This window comes from Conger conger, chromosome 11 (genome assembly GCF_963514075.1).
Source record: "Conger conger chromosome 11, fConCon1.1, whole genome shotgun sequence".
NCBI lineage: Eukaryota > Metazoa > Chordata > Actinopteri > Anguilliformes > Congridae > Conger > Conger conger.
Genome location: NC_083770.1, coordinates 5,893,955 through 5,907,836, shown reverse-complemented (window position 1 = coordinate 5,907,836; position 13,882 = coordinate 5,893,955). Strand labels below are relative to the sequence as shown.

The following is a 13,882-nucleotide window of genomic DNA, read 5'->3' as shown; positions in this document are numbered from 1 at the left end:
TGATTGCCCCCTAAACCTAATAACTGGTTGGGCCACCTTTAGCAGCAACAACTGCAATCAAGCATTTGTGATTACTTGCAATGAGTCTTACAGCGCTGTGGAGGAATTTTGGCCCACTCATCTTTGCAGAATTGTTGTAATTCAGCCACATTGGAGGGTTTTCGAGCATGAACCGCCTTTTTAAGGTCATGCCACAGCATCTCAATAGGATTCAGGTCAGGAGACTAGACTCCAAAGTCTTTGTTTTTCTTCAGCCATTCAGAGGTGGACTTGCTGGTGTGTTTTGGATTATTGTCCTGCTGCAGAACCCAAGTTCGTTTCAGCTTGAGGTCACGAACAGATGGCCGGACATTCTCCTTCAGGATCTTTTGGTAGACAGCAGAATTCATGGTTCCATTTATCACGGCAAGTCTTCCAGGTCCTGAAGCAGCAAAACAGCCCCAGACCATCACACTACCACCACCATATTTTACAGTTGGTATGATGTTCTTTTTCTGAAATGCGGTGTTACTTTTACGCCAGATGTAATGGGACACACACCTTCCAAAAAGTTCAACTTTTGTCTCGACAGACCACAGAGTATTTTCCAAAAAGTCTTGGGGAACATCAAGATGTTTTCTGGCAAAATTGAGACAAGCCTTAATGTTCTTTTTGCTCAGCAGTGGTTTTTGTCTTGGAACTCCATTTTTGCCCAGTCTCTTTGTTATGGTGGAGTCATGAACACTGACCTTAACTGAGGCAAGTGAGGCCTGCAGTTCTTTGGATGTTGTTGTGGGGTCTTTTGTGACCTCTTGGATGAGTCGTCGCTGCGCTCTTGGGGTAATTTTGGTCGGCCGGCCACTCATGGGAAGGTTCACCACTGTTCCATGTTTTCGCCATTTGTGGATAATGGCTCTCACTGTGGTTCGCTGGAGTCCCAAAGCTTTAGTAATGGCTTTATAACCTTTTCCAGACTGATAGATCTCAATTAATTACTTTCTTTCTCATTTGTTCCTGAATTTCTTTAGATCTCGGCATGATGTCTAGCTTTTGAGGATCATTTGGTGTACTTCACTTTGTCAGGCAGGTCCTATTTAAGTGATTTCTTGATTGAGAACAGGTGTGGCAGTAATCAGGCTTGGGTGTGGCTAGAGAAATTGAACTCAGGTTTGATAAACCACAGTTAAGTTATGTTTTAACAGGGGGGGCAATCACTTTTTCACGCAGGGCCATGTAGGTTTGTAGGTTTTTTCTCCCTTAATAATAAAAACCTTCATTTAAAAACTGCATTTTGTGTTTACTTGTGCTGTCTTTGACTAATATTTTAATTTGTTTGATGATCTGAAACATTTAAGTGTGACAAACATGCAAAAAAATAAGAAATCAGGAAGCAGGCAAACACTTTTTCACACCACTGTATATATATATATATTTTTAGATAAAACATTTTTTACAGTGTGTTCATTGTTGCACTAAGGCACTTGTTGTACTGATGATAGACAGTAGCTCAGATTTTTTCGGTCTATAGACTGTTATTCTCAGCAGGGGCGACTTATATTTTGAAATTGCAGCATTATACTCAAAAGTGCTAAAAACGTCAAAAGAGATGCTCTTGCTATCCAAAGCACAATTTATTATTGATACTGTCCCCCTACCCTTTTTCCCCCTTCTTGTAGAATAAAAGGAGACGTAATTTGGGGGGCGTGTTTTGATTAAAAACCACAGGAGCATCCGAATAAAGCGTTTCAGTTAAAAACGAACAGTCCCACGTGGCCTTCCGTCATAAGATCCTAAACTAAAAACAACTTATTGATAAGGGACCTAACATTTAAAAGTGACATGTTCAGTTGTGAAGTGTATATTTCAGATGAAGAAAGCTGCCTTGAATTGGTTAGTGGGATGAAATGTACCCAATGTGCCGTATGATCATTTCTTGCTTGGGGAGTTGAAATAGTGTTGGAAATAGGATTTTCTCCATGCATCTTCTATGCCTATGCCTGTGTCGGTGCCTTTTTTGCAGCATGATTACGTCTGCTCTGAATTACGTAATTACGTCGACCCTCGTCAATTACGGGGTGACATGGCTCAGGCAGTAAGAGCAGTCGTCTAGCAGTCGGAGGGTTGCCGGTTTGATACCCAGTGTCGAAGTGTCCTTGTCCCTAACCCCCAAATGCTCCTGACGAGCTGGTCAAGCTTAGCCTCTTCCTTTTCTTTTCTCCCCTACTTACTAGTGGCTTTCCCACAGTCCGTGGGTTCACGGTCGCTCCTGGTCCTCCGCCCCCCACTCCCTCACAAAAATATATGATTTTTATGATTTACAACATTGCACACTGTAATGTTACGTCCCCCCTTGCTTTAGATTGTGGTCTAATTGTGCTCCCCATGGTCCTTGGGAGAGGTTGGGCCGTAACAGTAGCCATTTTGAATAGATTTGGAGACATTAAGGGACACCAGGGTACCCTGCTTTCATTTTGCTTCATACATCTTTATTAATTCTGCACATCACCTGCAGAGTTTGCACACTTGTGATAAAAGAATTTATAATTCAGGAAATGTATACATTTGTCTCTTACCTGTTTGTGACTCTTAGCAGTTAATTGCACAATAAAGGAGAACAGCTTCATGTTTGCACTTTCACCTATATTGTTTTGTATTTCTAGCACTTTACACCTAAGTTGCTAAGTGGTATAATATTGCCTGTGTATTGCTGCTTGCAGCTTTATTTTATTTTGCCTTTGATTATTTTACTGTAAGACATGAAGGCTTATTATATGGCCAGCAGCTATATCAACACGCACTCTGCTCCTGCTGAATAGCTGAAGCTAAGCAGGTGTGGGCTTGGTTAGCACTTGATTGAGAGATCTGGGACAACTAAATTGCTGCTGGAAGTGTTAGTTGGCCAGTCAGGGGCAATCTTCCCTCTGGTTGAGTAAACCTCAATGCCCCAGCGCAGTGATGGGGACAATGTGCTGTAGGAGACGCTGTCTTCCGGATGATGTTAAACCGAGGTTCTGACTCACTGGTCATTAAAGATCCCATGACCCCCATCGCAAAGAGTAGGGGGTTCCCCAACCAGGCTCCCTCAACCTGCCACCTACTCATCCCCTCATTTAATTGGCAGAAAGGTGATTGAACCCCACCCTCCTCCTCCTCCTGTCGTAATCGTGATATAGTACAGAAAGGTTGTTGTAACAGTTACTAGGCTACCACTCATTAAGTCCAGCCGTTGTTATCTGGATGTTATTTTATTTTTTGCTGACCTGGCTTCCACAAAAAATTTGGCTACAAAACCTTTCTGATGATGACTAAACCCCCACCATTGATGTTTACAGACCAACTTCTTGTTTTTATACAATTCCTCACAAGTTTAGTTTTCAACAAGGGTGGTTTATTTTAGGCTGATTAGCTCTGATTAGCTCTGTTGAATTGGTCAACATCTTTTGGCTACAAGGTCAAAAGTAAAAAGTGTATAAAAGTGTCAGCTAAATATAATAATAATAATAATAATAATAATAATAATAATAATAATAATAATAATATTAATTATTATTATTATTATTATTATTATTAGTAGTAGTAGTAGTAGTAGTAGTAGTAGTAGTATTATTATTATTATTATTTATTTAATTTATTTATTTATTTATTTATTTATTTATTTATTTATTTATTTATTTATTATTATTATTATTATTATTATTATTATTATTATTATTATTATTATTATTATTATTATCTCCTTCTCCAAAATGACAAAAGGAATAAACCACACACAATTTACTGGGCTGCCAATATTTACATTATATTACATTAATGGCATTTGGCAGACGTTCTTATCCAGAGCGACCTACAGTTGATTAGACAAAGCAGGAAGCAGGAAACAATACTCCTCTGGAGCAATGCAGGGTTAAGGGCCTTGCTCAAGGGCCCAACGGCTGCGCGGCTCTTATCGAACCACCAACCTTGCAGGTCCCAGTCATGTACCTTAACTTGTCATGGAGCATGCAGCATTAAAGTGTAGGAACACTATGTACAGGAACAAAAGTCAGTAATTTAAACAAAATTACTTAAACTTCACCACCAAGGCCATTGCCAGTAAGATTAAAAATTAAGTCTTGGTGTAATTAAGGTGTGCCAAGATGACAAGCCAGTAGTTTTATGTACGCATGGCATTTCACATAAATGCTTGTAACTTTGCTTGTAAAGTTTGCTGAAACTGCACGGGTGTATATAGATGACCTCATCGCAGTAGCATGGTCACAGTATATCGTCAGAGAGCTCCTAACATTGAAAAACCTGTATCAAGGCTTGCTATGGCAAAGGCTTGAAAGGTAGCACTAAAAAGAAGAGGCAGAACATGTCCTTGGAAACTGCTACTACATATTTGGTAATATATTTTATTTATTTTACTACCAAATTATAAGAACTAAAAAGATAAACATTTAATAAAATTATACTGGAATATTTGGATTATATTGGAATATGAAACATGCAAAAAATGTAATATGCAACACACATATATTCTAGTAAGTAATATTAGCTTAAGTTTATTAAAAAGACTACATCATCACTGGATAAAAAGCACAGACACTATATGGATGTACTGTATATGCAGCCCCAGTGCAAAAAATAGGTGGGAGTATAGTATAATGGTTAGGAAACTGGGTTTGCAACTCGAAACATATTGGTTTAATTTGCAGGTGGGGCATTACCCTTGTACCTGTTAACAAGCTACTTGCTTCAGTAAATATCCAATTTTATAATTGTTTGTATGGAAAAAAAAGCCATGCAAGTTGTTCTGGATAGCAATGCCAAAAATATTCATTATACATCTTTATTGCAAATCATACATTGCTCTCATGTGGAAGTTAACAGGATTTTTAATTTGAAATGAAAAGATGAATCAATTTATATTTATTTCAATTAATATACATTAAACATAATGAATCAAAATGTTATGCCTTTGTGCCATGTTCAATAGATTGCACAGTTCACAAAGGAATCATTCAGCTTTGAGAAAAACTGCAATGTGAAGCTTGTTGCTTAGTAACAAATGGAGCTCTCAGAGGTTTTTTCCATAAAAAAATACTCTTTGTCACATTAAACAAAAGATGGAGATATTAGCATAATAGCAATTTGAAAATGAAGGCCCTTTTCCTGAAAAGATTTGGCTAATTAAATGTAAAATAACACTGATATTTTCTTTAAAAATGAATTGCACTATATCAGTTGTAAAAATAAATGTAAATTGTCACTGATAAAAAGATAAAAGAGGAGCTGAACCTAAAGCATTGGAAAATAGTGGTATTTTTGTGTATTTAGGCAGGAAGGTGTTCTGCAGGTTTTTTTTTAATATATATATATATATACTCACCATGTACTGCCATTGCTGAGCAAATGTAGAGATGAAATGAAAGAATTATGACCCAAAAGTGACACAGCATCTGAAAAAAGGATACACAGTGAGGCTTTTCCATCTGCTGCTGGTGTGCAGGGGCCATCCATAACAGTCTGCAACCAGTTTTCTGAAAAAGAAAGTAATTACATCATTACATTTTCAACTTCATATAATGCATATGGTGAAATTTCGTTACATTTGGAATATTTCACTGTTCATAACCAGTGATTACATAAAAATGAGCAAAACATCCCTGTCTCATGAACTCTTAATCTGATTTAAACATTTTTTGTACAAGGCTGGAAAAAGTCAAAAGATATTTTAAACAGCTTTTTCCTTTAAACAAGAAATGCATTAGCATTGTAGCATTTCATGTTGCTCAGACTGCTACAATTAAACATACTAGTTTGTATTTATTATGTTTCTCTGTCTTGCATTTAAGGCATCCATGCATCACGGTCATCGCTAGAGGAGTGAAAACTGATGATTGGGGGGGGGGGGGGGGGTACACACTGGAGAGCACCCACAAAAATTCCAGTAGAATTAATTCCGTTTGTTCTATAGGTTTGACATTTCAGACTAACAATTTGCCCCCAAATTATGCAAAACAGAATTTAAAATGCGAGCTAAATTGCAGAATTCCACAGTTCATACACTATATACACAATTCCATTAACATTTTATCAGCCTGTTCTATCTCTGATTGCCTGACTTAATTCAGCTAAGTGTCTGCACCTGTTCTCTAACTATCACTGAATTCCTTAAATCTGTGCGATTGTCTACTCCCTAATCCAGAGGCGTTTGTATTAGATGTGTGTCTAAGTGAATCCAGTCCCGCATCTTCGTTCCTCCCTCATTATTGTATGACTGTGTCTCACCTGATGTCTATTTGTTAGACTACCCTCACTCCCATGCCCCGCCTAGGTCGTCTCATTCCCCTGTGTATATAAGCCCCAGTCTGAGTGGTTGTCAGAACGTTGATCATAATTTCTGTGCTGATTTTGTGTATGCCTGTAATTTCTTTGATTCCTGAAACTTCTAACTTCGAGTTTGCTTATTCCCTTCTGTTTTGGTTGCCAGTGAATTATTCCTCTGTACCTCTGCCATTCTGATCTCCTGGATTCTGACCTGTGCACTGTTTTTGTGACTTCCCTTTTGCTTCTCAATTTGGCACTGTGTCTATTGGATTACCTGGCTTTGACCCTTGGACTGAATAAAAACAATGTTTTTTTCGGAATACTGTGACCTGCATTTGGGTTTCTGGCCATGAGCGTAACCGTTAAACCTTAATGTAGCCTGCAGTTTGATTTGTATAGCCTACTGTTTGCCTACATACATAGCCTATAGCCAAATGCAGGAGAAAGTGTGCAATTAAATCCATGAGCCTCTATCCTTTTACCCCTCTTGTAACGTACTTGTCCCAAGGCAACTGTTGCTACAAGTGCATATTATTTTAATAATTTCCCAGTTCTCCTTTAGATCTATTTACTTAATGACTACTGTTCTTTCCCAGTATCTTTCTTATTGTATTTCTACCCGAGATACATTCAAATGCAAAGAGTTTTACTATCACTTGTAGGACAACCTGAAAATAAGATATCCAGATTCTGTTGATGTTGATAGGTCATGGACATCAGGAAGTAATGGCATGCAACGGATATGCAACCAAGTTTAAAAAATAACAATTTAATCTAGGATGATGTTAATTTGTCCAATTATTTTTGAACTCCTAGGATTGGGGGGGGGGACTATGTATAAAAAGGGTTGCAATTACTACACTGTTCACCTGATTTAGATGTAAATACCCTCAAATTAAAGCTAAAAGTCTCCACTATGAGATCATATTATTTACTTATTTACCTCCAACTCCAATATTCTGTGATAGATGGCTGCACTAACAATAACTGTGTCAATGTCCAAATATTTATGGACCTGACTGTACATATTCTGTGTGATAACTGTCATTTCACAAATGACAAGTGAAGTTCAGGATCAGTTTAGCAATTTATTTTAGGCTACAATGGTTAAAGTTGGAAATCTGATCTGCATCAGATAAGAATTGTAGAACAAGTAATTACTTGTTCTTCACCCAACCACCACCAGGTAGCATATGTGAGCACTGTAATCCACTGTGGACTGAAATACTTGCAGATTCCGACAGTAGGGAGACATCAATGCCAATTTTCATCATGAGGAGCTTGTATTATCATTATAGAGTCTGTTCCCGGAAGTAAATACCAAGCAAAGCACCAAAATACTCGCCCGAGGGAAACAGACATTTGAATCAAGGTTATGGTTTGTTTCCATTTATGCACAACTCAGATAAAAACATTTTAAACATCGATTTGGTGGTAAGGGGTGCAATTTATGTCTCTTTTTCTCAGAATATGGAAAACCCTGGTGGAGAATCCAGCTATGAGGTCATGTCTGCGCCCTTTTTACCATCTGTGTTTCCCTGTTCTCTGTTTTCTGTCTAATTCCTAGCGTTTTTCGCCTCTTATTACCCTCTGCATTACCTGCTTTCTGTAGTCTGTCTGTCTTCCCATTCAAATCACTCATTTGTTTTACCTGTTCTCCACTTAGTGTCTCCGCCTCCCACTCCTTATATGTTATTTCCTTCCTGTCATTCTGTCATGTCTCTCACCTGTTTCTTGTTATCTGTTAATCAGTGTTCTATTTAAACCTGTCCTTTTCAGTTAACATTAGCTCATCAGTATAAACATGAACTTAACTTTCAGAAAACAAATGTTTGTTAAACATGCAAGTAAGTTAGCTGTTGATTCTGAAGCCGGACAGGGATGTAACGTTACAAGCGATATATTAGGGGTGATCTGAATACTTGGATGAGATGAGTACCCGTTATGACTCATAACATTTTTCTGAACATGAGTGCTGTATGAGCAATTGGATCTTTATCCGTGATGATCGGAGAATTGGTGTATTTTATTGATTTATTTGTTTTCATTGGCTTCAGTAGCTGTACATCAGTAAGGAATGTGTCACAGGATTTTAACAAGCTCTTAATTTTTCTGATTTAGATCATTCGAAAATGAGTCGACATCAACTAAATTATCAATGTGACATTGACATGTTCATTTTAATTTAATACAATGTCTTTCCAAGTCATAGGCTACCACCCGCCATATTGAAAAATGCATGGTATCTATTCCTACATAAGTTTCACCACCATGCATTACCATGTAATTTCAACGGGGGGTGAAACTGACGTACAAGAAGAGGGAGGTCGGGGGAGGGTGACAGGCAGTGAGAAGTGGAAACACCTTTTTTCAGAATAAAAATTGTTGGCAAAATACTTTTTTTTACTTGTTATAAGACCCATACTATCATTTAGTTTCCATATGTCCTTTTGGAGTGTCCAAATGTCCTTTTTGGAAAACTGCTGAGACATAGCTTAGAAAAAAACAATGCAAAATGCACATTTGTGGTGATATTGTCACCCAATTTGAAAGGGGATTTGTCCAGTGTTTTGGTTGTGGATCCATTGTATTACTAAGTGTGCCAGGTACTGCCACAATATTCTGTATTTGAAAATTATAATTATAATTATCTTTTTTTTTTTGCCATCCGATCATGACTTCGCTTTTCTGTTTGCTTTTCTCTAGAGATCCACTTTTGTGTTTTAAGGTATTTTAATTTGCTTTGCTGTAGTTACATTACATTCATTCAGTCATTTGGAAGTTATCCAGAACGACGTACAATAAAGTGCAGTTCCCTCGTCTTTGTTATTTTCCTAGCTATCGTGACATCAATGCGCCGCATCACCGCAAAACTAGTTACGTTTATTTTCATGATTCTGCATCATCAGAAAAATAGATAGATTTAACTCAAGAAATAAGGAAGTAATTGAATAGAATCAGAAACAGCTGAGAAGCCAATCAAAATGACTTTTGGTCCCCTAAAATGATGGTACAGGCTATGTATAAAAATGGATGAATCAGATGGCAGGGATGTAAATGCCATAAAAAGGTGACAATATGCATTTTAATCTAATAGTCTTTGCATCATTTCAAACCCAATGTGCAGAGCCAAAAGAACAGAATTTCCCACTGTCCAAATACTTATGGACTGCACTGTCCATACATACAGTGGCTTCAGAAAGTATTCATTTTGCCCATCAATCTACACTCAATAACCCATAAAAAGTGAAAACATGTTTTTTGAAATTTTTGCACATTTATTAAAAACTGAAACCTCTAATAAATATTCAGACCCTTAATTTGCAATTACAGCTTTGAGTCATCTTGGGTAAGTCTCTACAAGCTTTGCACACCTGAATTTGGGTAGTTTATTCCATTCTTCCTGGCAGATCCTCTCAAGCTCTGTCAGATTGGATGGCAAGTATCTGTGAAAAGTCATATTCTGGTCTCTCCACAGATGTTCCATGGGGTTTAAGTCTGGGATTTGGCAGGGCCACTCAAGGACAATTAGATTTGTCCCAAGGTCCTGCCAGGGATTATGTCTCCAGCTCCTGGTTTGTAGCCTTGATAGACGCAGGAGTCCTTCAGAGTGCTATCGAATGGGTTTCTCGGTGACAGATAGAATTTGGGTACCTTCCAGAGAGAAGTGGAACCAGTCAGTCACCCTCCCTCTCTTCAGTACCAGTAGCCTGCTTGAAGTACATCCTAACCAAAGTGATGGCAGGTCCTAGAGGTTCCATCTGCATCTGCACAGACATTGTTGTTACTGTCAAGTCGTCCATTAAGGCTCTGATGGGGGGGGGGCTACCCTTCCCGTCCTCCAGGTAACCCTCAGGATCCTCCAGATAACCCTCAGGATCCTCCAGGCTCTGTGCGGCAGCCTGGGACACTCCCTGTACACCTTGTAGGCCATTCCACTCGGCCCAGGGGCTGGCTGGCTGGTGGCCTTCACAATCTCCCGAGCCTGATAATGATAATGGCAGCTCCTGATGAAAAAGGGGACTGCTGCCCCCTACTGTCGGAAACCTGCAAGTATTTCAGACCGCTGTGGCTTAGAGTGCTTATATTTGCCACCTGGTGGACATTGTGAGAACAACAAGCACTGTGGAAGCACAAGTTACTGTGGAAAAACCAAACAATATACGCCAATTTGTTGCCACCCAGCAGAACTCCTGAGCGCCAAATGAAACACAAGACCACTGTATGTTTTCTGACTCCAAATGCAATCAGCACAAAGGCTAGACACTCATGCATTGCTCTTTTATGTGTGAGAAGGAAACACTTAGGTAACACCTGTTAGTCATCTGTGAACTTGCTTTTGCAGAGGGGAAAATGAGGCAACTCAACACAAAAAGAGCTGTTTCTGTAAAATGGTGAAGCATATACACATACATGCAATTGAAGCTGATTGCCTATTCATCTCTAATACAAATGGTGTTAGTATAAATTATAACTAATAGTTATTTTTCCTGTTACCATACTTTTAGCAGGCATTGTATATGGAGCGGAGGCTTTTGAACTACCGATCTAATGCTCACCAGGAAATGTTTTTTATATGTATGTTATTTTGATGCATTTTTGGTTGCAGTATTTTCTAGTTTAGTTTGTTTTGTATCAAAATACATTTTGATGTATTTTTGCCCATGATCCTGATCGCAAGTTATGGTGTAAAGTCCACACTAAACGTTATGTTGTAACTAGTTCGTTTAAAACTAAAGTTGTGTCTTTGTTTGGTTATACAATTCATACTTAGGCTACATCTTAGCTAAATTGACTGTTAGCCAAATCATTGTCACATACAGTGATATTTCTGTATTCAGACCAATCATGCACGACTAAAAAACTTTGCTATTTGTGTCTTGTGCCCTAATATCAAGTAATACGATGGCTAAATTATTCTATCTCAACAGCTGCAAACAGCCTGTAGGCTACGACCACCACCTATTGTAGCTGGTGACTTGTAATGGGCTTTTAGTGGATGTATTTGGACTGCCTTAACAGTGATGCATTGCTCTCCAACAAATGACTTGGTATGAAATACCAATTTTATTGTAACCTCTTATCATTTGTTCCTGTACTCAGAGAGAAGGCCGGTTATTGTCTGGATCTCCACTTGCTGAAAATGAAAGCAGAAGTGCACTCAGTCTCAGATTAAAGGGGTATTCTATTGCGGATAATGTGCTTCAAGTTTATACCTTGCTGAATTTCTCCTTTCAACAACTTTCTCTATCTTTCTAATTGATGCGCTATGTCAACAGTTGTTTGAGGTATGACTTTGCACCTAGTAGGGAGTAGGTGTAAAACAACATCCATGTTCTTCATTAACCTTCTCAGTCTCCAGATTTAAATCCCGCCAAAAATCTGTGGTCTAAATGGAAGAGGGGATTCCATAAAAGCAAATCCACGGATATGAATGATTCCGAAAGGTTCTGCATGGAGCAGTGATCAGAAATGTCTCATCATCGAGGGGTGGTTTTCAGTGTCCAGTACCTTCCATTTGGGCATTTCTGTTTTTCTAGTATCGTTTTTGCTGATTACTGTGCCTCATTGCATGAAGCAATCAATTATACAATTATAGAGATTTACTAATTATACAAGATCAAGTTGGATTTGAATGGAAATTTAAACTGGAACACAATGTGGAATAGAAATATATATACTGAACTTATAGACCAAGGTACATTTGTACATTTTACATGTAAAAATCAACATCAATCTCAAATCAGATTCCTATTTTGGTGCATTTTGTTGGTGCATCTATACCAGCCATTTCTGTGGGTTGCAGCACACACTTCAGTCCCATCAGCTGGGTCAGTCTATGTAGATGTATACCTTTCACTTCCCTTCAGTACTGGTCACATGAAAAACACAGGGAAGCTTTGTACTAGACTGCCCTGCAAAAAGAACCTGGTTTGATCACATTTCCTTTTATTCATAATATAATGAGCAAATGTAAATACTTCCCTCTGATGTCAGCTCATGCAGAACAAATGTCTTGTTAACCCAGAGCTGAAATGTTTTTCTGATTATTTACAAGCAAAGAACAGACAAAAAATAAATAATGTCCATATACTGGGTAGTTCTAAGCTTAATACAGGCAATACAATGAATCAAGCTGTGAATTATACTCAAATTTAAGAAATATTAAAATATTAGAAAAAGCAAAAAAAAAACTGGCAGCTGTGATTGTCAGAACTTATGGTGCCAACATTCGAGACATTGTGTTTTGGAATTTGGTTCACAGCAGATTTCAAATTCAAACTAAAATTTGTTTACAGTAAATTACATTAAACAGATATATATTCTGCATTTATTCGTCAGCGATACACGACAGCTAAATCAAAGCTCCCCCTGCCCAGTCTCATCTGCAACCAGTGTGACTCACTGGACAATAGCTTCTGTCTGGAAGTTTACCAAAAATTCACATTCCTAGCAACAAAATAAAGTAACACAACCGCCCAACGGTATTCCAACACAGTGGTGAAAACCACTTCTCACTGAATAGCGAAACAGACAAGAGGAATAGAACATCCTGCTACTGTCAAAACCTGTGACTGAATATCAAATGCTAATTCCTAATCCACCCTTCGGCCATTGGACACTTCAAAGGACCAGCCCAAAGTGGTCTGCAGAGAAGTAACAGTGCAAGAACTGGGGTCATCCATTTGAGGTGTAAATATGTGTATATGTGTGTGTGTGTGTGTGTATGTGTGTGTGTGTGCATGCGTGTGTGTGTTTGCATCTGTCTCAATTGGGGTAGCAAACCTCCCGCTGGTATTATCATTATAGAGCTGAATCGGGGGAAACAGACATTTGAATATATGTTTTGTTTCTATTTATACACAACTCAGATAAAAAGTCTTAAACATGGATTTCTTTGTAAAGGGCATAATTTCTGCCACCTTTTCTCAGTTTCAAAACATAGCCGGTCAAACCATGTTGGGTATGGAGCTGGGGGGTGTACTTACGAGGTTGGCGAGCTAACATAAGCGCTAACCCCAGGTTTTCTGTACTACAAAGCTTTTCTGTACTACAGAGTTACTTTAAATCGGAAAATATCACCGGGACAACGTATGCTGCACAGCTAACCTGGTCCAGGCCAGGTTATGTTCAGGCCAGAGCCATAGAAAGGGAGAGTTGTGTCAATGGAGGGTCAAAAAACTAGGCGATCACCTGGTTCATGTAGGCTTCAAATAGTTCCAAACAAAGCCTGGCGGGTCATTGAATGCATGTATTCCTATTAGCAACATAAAGATAAAACGGCTATATATGGTGACTAGTAAACAATATGTATGCATGAATTTACTGTGTGTACATTGCTCACTGTGTTCTGAACAGAACAAGGGGAAGCGGCCACTTCCACCGGAAGTTCAATGATAGTTTTTCTCCTGAGGAATGTGGTTTAAACATTAAACTTCACAGGCAACTATAAGACATTCAGAACTATTTAGTGTTTAACCAATCAATCTAACAGTGCACATCTGGGCAACAAGAAACACCTGTCATTCACATGTTCCAATACTTTTTCTCACCAAAAACTTGACTGGTCTGATAAGGTGATGCTCTAACT

The 13,882-nt window shown here is 38.5% G+C and overlaps 1 protein-coding gene across 1 annotated transcript in view; it reads right to left on the bottom strand.

Annotated features, from left to right (window-relative positions):
* Positions 1–13,882, bottom strand: part of LOC133140502 (protogenin A-like) — a 28,901-nt gene that overhangs the window by 11,146 nt on the left and 3,873 nt on the right. Inside the window, exon 2 of the mRNA XM_061260503.1 lies at positions 5,351–5,501. Coding sequence (XP_061116487.1) covers positions 5,351–5,477 — 127 coding nt within the window. The 5' untranslated portion in view covers positions 5,478–5,501. The remainder of the gene's footprint in view (positions 1–5,350; positions 5,502–13,882) is intronic.